The 8,968-nt window shown below is 49.1% G+C and overlaps 1 protein-coding gene across 1 annotated transcript; it reads left to right on the forward strand.

Moving 5' to 3' along the window:
- Positions 1–1,561: 1,561 nt before the first annotated feature.
- LOC145105117 (uncharacterized) lies at positions 1,562–3,010 on the forward strand. The gene has a single exon (XM_079042251.1). The coding sequence runs from the start codon at positions 1,562–1,564 to the stop codon at positions 3,008–3,010; it is 1,449 nt and encodes a 482-aa protein (XP_078898377.1).
- Positions 3,011–8,968: the final 5,958 nt, after the last annotated feature.

Consider the following 8,968-nt stretch of genomic DNA (forward strand, 5'->3'; position numbering starts at 1 on the left):
TTGACTTTGCTACCCTCCGGCCAAGAGCAGATCTCGAAGACTACCTCTATTTTCTCGATCCATTGTCTTAACGGCATCACTCCTCCAGTCCCGTTAAAGGTCTTGGGTTTAGCGTTCGAGAATTCCTTATAGGTACTGATGACGTGCCTAGGTCGGCATGGAAGAATAACACCTGCCCATGATACCTGGCGCCCAGGCCGAGCCAAGAGGAGCGGGCTCAGCGCCCGCCAGCGCCCCTAAGAGCAGGGCGCCCCGGCAAAAGGCTCGCGCCCGCCAGGAATGCTCCCAGCATCAAGACAAAGGATACGGTTAAGCGACAAGGCAGAGGATCATAGCATTACCACCGGAGCCAATGGCAGAACTCTGACATAAAGAGGCGCAGAACCCTCCAATCAGCGCCTCTGACCTTGTCCCCTAAAAGCGATCTTGTCCCGTACGGACGAGCAGGATCACTAGGTATAAAAGTTCGCACTCAGAAGCCCTAAAGGTAAGCTAATCTTCTCTAAGCATAATAACCCTAAAACACCGAATACCCTATCTAACTTGACCGTCAGAGTGTTCTTCCGGGAGCCTACTCCCGGAAAGCGGCTGACGGATGTTCTTTCGTGTGGCCTTGCAGATACATTCTGACATTCGATCGGAGAGCAAATCGAAGATAGGCAGCAAGGTCGCATCATTTGGCGCCATCCGTTTTGAGTGACGAAGAACAAAACAAAAACCACTGTTCCAACAACATCAATGGTGTCTGACGGCGGTGATGGGGTTGCGGGATCCCAGAACAGCCCTATACGCTCTATGAAACCGTTAGACGACATATCGCCGCCCATAATGGCCACCAATGAACCCACCGGCGAAGGGAGCTCTATGTTAACTACAATATCTCCGGTAACCCAACCGCTAGCTTCACCACCCCTTTCGCTACCGATAACAAGGGCATGAGCCATCATCCAGCCGCTATCCTGAAAATCGGGGCCACTTACGGGAACGGCACCACTAGTTACACCTTTGCCGACGCCATTAACACTCCAGCCAACGACGACACAACTTTCGGTAAACCAAACATCACACTTTGTTACCCCGATGGCACAACGCCAGCTTCCCCTTTTTCCAGAAATGATGCCAGCAAGCCAAGCACCAAACACCCAACCGCCATTCCACGTGTGACTACAGAACCAGATACCGACAAGCACACCCCCGATGCTTCTGCTGCTCGCGCAAACAATGGCCGCGCCAACACTGTTCCCCCCTCTCGACAGGGACGTGGGGCGAACCTATAGTGACCACCCACACAAGTCAATAACAGCTTGCTCCAACACAGCCTCTGGCTCAGCCTCAACTTCTACAACCGGGATACTCGCTGCAGCTGCCGTTCCAGCAGCGAACATTCTATGGTCCTAACCCTGGATACCAGACGCTCTACGGTAACCCCGTGGTGCAGTTGTGCAACACGCCCCATCCGTATAATTTACAGGGCCCATTAATCGTCCCCAATAAGGATTGCCTGTCACGGAGTGTCACATCTCCGTTTGCCAAGGAGCTGCTGGATTATGAAATCCCAAACATGGCGAAGCTCCCCAACTTGAAAACTTACAACGGTACTACCGACTCGGACAGTCATATTGACACATATGAATGGACAATGACGTCGCTAAAGCTAGACGAACGTTTCTGGTGCACGTACTTCCCAACGACACTAGACGGAAATGCAGGCACGTGGTTCAAGACGCTACGCCCGGGTAGCATTTGCAGCTTTGGTCAACTCAAGTACCTTTTCCTTACTAATTTCATGCAACTGCAAAAATACAAATGCGACTCCCACTCCATCATTGGATGTAAGCAAAAGGAAGGGGAAAGCGTAAGAGAATACTTCACACTGTTTACAAACGCCACGTTAGACGTGCCGGGCCATGATGAGGGTCTTATAGAAGGAGCTTTCACATGGGGACTCCTTCCCGGCCCCCTGTCACAAAAACTCATGGGCAAAAAGCCACAAACAAGAGTTGAACTAAAGGAGAGGGTGGAAAGATATTTAAGACAAGAGGAAGGCGAAGCAGCAAAACAGGCATACTTGAACGCCATGGATGTCAAGCGTCCTAGCCCAACCTACACAGAAACATCCGGGGGAAGCAGGCACTTTGGACGAGGGAAGAGACCACCGGGTCGCTTCAGGCCATTCGTCAGGGATGACAGAGAGAGTCGTCGCCCAGATATATACGCAGTCACAGAAAAGCAGCAAGAGAGAGCACCAAAAGGACGATACTGTGAATACCACAAAAGTAAAACGCATGACACTACCAATTGCTCAGTTCTTAAAAAAGAAATGGAGGAGAAAAAGCTCAAGGGAGGTCTCGTGGAAATAGCGCGCAGCCTGCGCGCCAAATTCGACGCAGAAAACACCAAGGGAGCCCCGAAAGAAGGTGCGCAGCCCAAAGAAATATTCATGATACGAACCAAAAGAAGTAGACATGAGGGAATTACACCCCAGGGGAACCTGACGCCCACGACACAAGAACTCACATTCTCAGCACGAGATCCTCGACCTGAAGGCTGGACAGGTGACAACCCCCTAGTAGTACATGCCTCTATTAAAGATGTGGTTATACACATAGTGTATATCGATACAGGTAGCTCCGCAGACATCATTTATGAGCACTGTTTCCGCCTCCTCCCAGACAAGTGGAAGGACGGTTTGAGACCCACAACGGGACGATTGGTCGTATTCACGGGGCACAGCCTGTGGCCGCTAGGTGTGATCCACCTACCGCTTACACTGACCAGCCATGACAAGCGACGAAAGAAGACAATCTTGATTGATTTCGTTGTGATCCGACACCCAACAGAACATAACATCATTCTAGGAAGCCCATCCTTGCTCAAGCTAGGAGCGATTCCGTCCACGATGCATGGGATCGTGAAGTTCAACACTAGGGAAGGTCCGGCCACCATCTTGGCCACGCCACCAAAACAACTGCAATGTTTTGCGATCATGCAACCAGCCGAGATAAAATGACAAACCAAGAAAGCGTAGGGCGAATCGACATATGAGAAAGAGGTGGTCAACGAAGAGCAACTCGACCAGACAATCAGCATCGATTGCAATCTGTCGGGACACACCAGGAAAGCACTCGTCGATCTCCTCAGGCGATAGAAACACGTATTTGCGTGGACACCCACAAACATGGTAGGTGTCGATCGGCAGATTATCGAACACAAACTCATGATTAAACCGGGCACAAAAGAATTCAAACAGAAAAAGAGGGTCCAAGGGGGAGATCATAACATGGAGATGAACGTGGAAGTGGCTAAACTAAATAAGGCAGGAATTTTGAGGGAAGTGGTTTTCCCTACTTGGATAGCTAACCCTGTCATGGTATGAAAGCATGACGGATCTTGGCGTATGTGCATCGATTTCTCCGACCTTAATAAGGCATGCCCCAAAGATTGCTACCCTCTGCCGGAAATCGACCAGAAGGTAGAATCACTACAGGGTTTCAGACTAAAATGTTTTTTAGATGCGTATAAAGGATACCACCAGATCCAGATGAGCAAGAACGATGATGAGAAAACAGCTTTGTACACCGTCCATGGCACATTTTGCTATACCAAAATGCCTTTTGGTTTAAAAAACGCGGGGGCAACATACCAACGCTTGGTCGACTCCATATTCTCAAACCAAATTGGGAGAAACATAGAAGTATATGTCGACGACATGGTCATTAAAAGTGAAAATGAAGCAAAGATGTTGCAGGATATCGAAGAGGCTTTCAAAACATTGGAGAAAGCAAGGATGAAGCTGAACCCGGGAAAGTGCAACTTCGGTGTAGAAGAGGGACAATTCCTAGGATACTATGTTACCAGACAAGGCATACAGCCCAACCCAGCAAAAGTGGACGAGTTCATGGAAATGCCACCCCCGAGCACCCTAAGGGACGCGCAAGGCTTGAATGGGAAGATCACGTCGCTCAGTAGGTTCATCTCAAAATCAGCAGAAAAGGCGATGCCGTTATTTAACACACTGAAAGGATGCATCGAGAGAAGTAATTTCCGGTGGACGACGGAGGCAGAGGTAGCACTCTAGGGGATCAAGGAAGCCCTACATAAATTTCCCACGTTAGCTAGCCCCATTCCGGGAGAAGTGTTGCAGGTATACCTCTCAACCTCAGCCGAAGCCTTATCCTCCGCGTTAGTCGTAGAAAGAGAAGGGGAGCAGAAGCCAGTGTACTTCGTGAGCAGAGCGCTACAAGGCCCTGAACTTAACTACCCCGCCCTGGAAAAACTGGTGCTGGCGCTAATCTACGCCGCGAGACGGTTAAGACGATACTTCCAGGCCCACCAAATAAAGGTCCTGACGAATTTCCCGATTAAGCAAATCTTGCTCAAGCCCGAAACCTTAGGAAGACTCGCAAAATGGGCGATTGAATTAGGCGAACATGATATCAGCTATCGTCCAAGGGCAAGCATCAAAGGACAGGCGCAGGCAGATTTCTTGCTTGAAGTCCCGGGAGAAGGAGATGTAACCAAGGAAGGAATCATGGCGGAAAATGAAATTCCAGAAGGTAACAGAAAATGGACGTTGTATACCGATGGAGCGTCCAGCAGGGAAGGCTCAGGGGCCATCTTAATCTTGACTAGACCGGAAGGAGAAGAGGTTACGTATGCCCTCCGTTTCGACTTCCACACCTCAAACAATGAGGCGGAGTACAAGGCATTACTGGCCGGTTTACGCCTAGCCAAACAGATGGGGGCGGAGGCTGTAGCCGCGCTAACAGATTCAAGGTTGGCTGCCAACCAGGTTAACGGAAGCTTCGAAACAAGGGATAAGAGGATGGAAAAATACGTTAAGACAGTGCGACAGCTCACCAAATCTTTTAAAGAGTTCACTATCAAGCAAATCTCAAGGGGCGAGAATAGGAGAACAGACGCCCTAAGCAAATTAGCGTCAACATGTTTTGACCAACTATCAAAGAAGGTTTTGGTTGAATTACTCAAGGAAAAGAGCATAGAGGAGCGGCAGGTAGGTGCACTCACGGCAGCTGGACCCACCTGGATGACACCACTAATAGATTATCTACAACAGGGCGTTCTACCTGACAGTCATGACTAAGCCAGAAGGATACGCATAAAGGCACCCTCATACGCCCTAATCGAGGGGGAACTGTACCGAAAGGGGTTCACCACACCATGGCTAAGATGCGTGGACGAGACCAAGGGAAAAGAGGCGTTGCGAGAAGCACATGCAGGACAGGGGGGCGCGCACTAGGGTGCACGGGCGCTGACAGGAAAGGTGCTCCGGATTAGGATTTACTGGCCCACCGTACACCAAGACGCAGCAGAACTGACAAAAGCATGCGTAGAATGCCAAGCGTTCTCCCCGGTTCAGGCGAATCCTCCGACGCCCTTATCCAATATATCTAGTCCCTGGCCATTCTATCAGTGGGGAATAGATATTGTGGGACCGTTCCCAGAAGCGCCAGGAAGGTTAAAATATATGGTCGTGGCCGTGGATTATTTTACGAAATGGATCGAAGCACAACCATTGGCGTGCATAAAAGGAAGGCACATGATCAAGTTTGTATGGAAGAACATCATGACTAGGTTCGGTACACCTAAAACGTTGATAAGTGACAATGGGCTTCAGTTTTCCGAAAACCCGTTCAAGGAGTGGTGCGCCAGGAAGGGGATAAATCAACAATTCACATCAGTGGCACACCCACAAGCAAACGGACAGACGGAAGTATCTAATAGAACCATTGTGAATGGGATTAAGAAGCGGCTAGGAAGGGCCAAAGGAAACTGGGCGGAAGAGATATCGACAGTGCTATGGTCGTACAGAACAACCCCGCGAACAGGCACGCGGGAGACTCCATTCAGTTTGACATATGGAGCGGAGGCAATGCTCCCAGCGGAGGTGATGATAGGCACGCTAAGGACAAGCCATACCGATGAACAATCCAATTCGCGAGACCTGAGGCTAAACTTAGATGTCCTCGAAGAAAGGTGAGAGAAGGCAAGCATACGCCAGGCGGCATACAAACGCCCGAAAGAAAGATACTACAATCAAAGAATCAAGGAAAAAGCATTTAAGGTAGGAGAGTATATATTAAGAAAGAACGAGGCAAGTCGGGCTCAGCCTCAGGGTAAGTTAGGACCTGTATGGGAGGGTCCATACAAGGTCGTAGAAGCAAACCAGAATGGGGCATACACACTAGAAACAATGGAAGGAAGGCAGATCCCAAGAACGTGGAACGCAAGGAATTTAAGGAAATTCTACTTCTAGAAGAAAGCCCCCACAAGGAAGCAATGAAGTTAGAGAAAGTATGGTCGAATAATTCAAGTGTCAAAACGCGAAAAGTTAAGGTCAAAACCCAAGTGGGTAAGCACTAAAGAAGGTTCTGAGGCTCAATGTGTAAAACCTTGTACTTAGGCTACAATTCTAAACAGTTAAGATGATGAAACCTGTACTCAGTGTACAGAATTTTTAATGATTAATGCGCGTAAAGCTTAGTGCATTTAAATCTTAAACTTTTAGCATAATAAATTATAATGCTCAGTGCATTCAATAATAATACTTAGTGTATTAAATGCAGTATACTGAAACCCAGTGCATCTAGCCTTAATACTTAGAGTATTAAGCCTTATGACCATCGCACATAGGGCCCGACACGCTGGTCCGTGCGGACGCTTAGTGCGTCGAATTAATTGAGGCATCACCAGTACGCAAGGCCAGTCGCTTAGTGCATGGCTATGAACCATTAATAGATTAAACAGCCAACGACATATGGAGTAGTAAATACATAGCATCAAATGTCACAACAAGGATAATATTAACCAACACACAAAAGACAACGTAACCACATACGAGAGTCCAAGACACAAACATCAAAACAATAATCAAACAAGAATTTTTCACGCCCCATCGGGGTAGCACACGGAACCTACATCATACCATCACCATCATCCTCTTTCCCCCCCAGCATCAGCAACATCACCTCCACCCACAGGAACATCTTCCAAATCTCCAACATTCTCAATAATGTCATCAACACGATCCGGCTCGCGAAGTACATCATCACACTCATCCTTCAAGCAAATGTTAGCATCCAAACTACTGCTGTCACCCTCCACCACACCTTTAGGAGTACCGTTGGAACCAGAAAAGGCACAAAGATCCCTAACTACCTGCATATCCAACTCGCCTAAACCTAACAATGAGGCATGATCCATACTAGCAAACGCTAGGAGAGCCTCCTTAACACTAGGGGCGGGGCCGGCAACGGGGGTATCCACTAAACCTGGCTGACCAGCAGAACCCAGAGCAGCATGTACAGACTCCGCTCTGGCAACAAAGGCGGCGTGACGAATTAAGCTCACCGCCCCCGTAAAGTCCGGATGCTCGATTAGCTTATCCACAACCCGCACAAGCCCCACCTGTAATAACTAGTTCAGATCACGCTGAGTAGCACTTACAATTGACTGCAGGTCAGCAACTGCCCTATCACGATCGACTGCGTCACGTTCAAGACTTTCAATCTGAATCATTACGCCTTTGTTAACCTGAGAGAGAGAGAGAGTAAACTTTGGCCTCCAAACTCACCTTGAGTTCCTCCATCGCAGTGTTTTCAGAAGCCAAAAGTTGATACTTTTGCTCTACACGCTGCAAATCTCTGGTAAGTTCTGAAATGTGCTACTCTAACTCAGTTACACGGGCCCCGCACCCGGCATGCACAATTTCCATTTCGTTGAGCGACTGGATGCGTCGAGCCCCGGAAACAAGGTAAAACATGGCTTGGGTGGCGACACAGGACATGTTATGAGACAGGGCAGGACTGCCCATAGCTTCCATATCAGTGGCAGTGGCAGGAGTAAAGGCATGTCGGGTAAACTCTAAAGCGTTAGAGCGGACAGAGAGACGAGACTCATTGTGCAGGTTCCATGAGGGGACAAAAGGAGGAAGTCCTGAAGAACCTCCGCCCATGTTCTTGATAGGAGAAACAGGGGTGGGGTCCGGACCGTGAAGGTCCTGTGAAGGAGAAGAACTGGTAGTAACAGGGGGAACAACTGAAACAGGATCCATGGGCTGTTTATGCGCCCCATCCATCCCTTCAGACTGTTGAATGTCATCATCAGAGATAACAACCACGGCTGTCGGTGACGACGAGATCGAGCTTAGAAGTCGAGAAAAGCTGCACCTGGTCTGAACTCGCTTGGCAATGTTAAGTGCACCACTCACAGTCTCACCCATGGCCAGAACGGCCTTCCGTTTGGCTTGCAGGCGCCGAGCATCGGCAATGATACCATCTTTGCTGTCCTCGTCACCCTCGGCGGGAATAGCATGAACATCGCCTAAGGGTATAACGGAGGAGAGTGGGCGAACTGCAAGAGGATCCATCCCGACAGGCGGCAGACTCTCACTTGTCATCGGAGGAGTGGGCATAGCAGCAGTAAGAGCAAGCTGGTCCAAACGGAGAGGGGGAGGAAGTCGATCGATTAAATCTACTTCCCGATACTCCAGTTTGCCCCCGTAGCGTTTCCGAAGCACTTCATCCATAGACAAAGGAGACTCGTTACCTGGGAAATTTGAGGCACCAAGCAAAATCAAAAAGGGAAAATATACAGATAATAAAACCCTAAACAAACCAAGAATGGAAACACTTACCATCCATGACAAGGAAGAAAACCGCCATCTTACAGCGATGCCTCCAAGATGGACTCATCCCCACAGCAGAGTTGAGGGCCTCAGAGTAGTCCTCAGGGGACACTTGGATGCTCTTGAGGAAATCCGCCACGTGCTGGTTATGGGGAAATAGTTTTGGGGTAACATCAGCAAAAGTGTTGGCATGATAGCGCCCACTACCCACTAAGCCCTAATTAACCCAAAGCCACTGATCTTGCCAATTTTTAGGGGTCCGGCCGTCAGGCACCAGGGTATGTCCCCCCCGGCGAACGGAAAACGTGAACTTATTGCTGG

Source organism: Lactuca virosa, chromosome 4, assembly GCF_052849685.1.
Source record: "Lactuca virosa cultivar CGN04683 chromosome 4, Lactuca_virosa_CGN04683_v6, whole genome shotgun sequence".
Lineage (NCBI taxonomy): Eukaryota > Viridiplantae > Streptophyta > Magnoliopsida > Asterales > Asteraceae > Lactuca > Lactuca virosa.

Coding starts and splice junctions, on each gene's coding strand:
- LOC145105117 (XM_079042251.1), top strand. CDS start 1,562: ATGGCGAAGCTCCCCAACTTGAAAACTTACAACGGTACTACCGACTCG.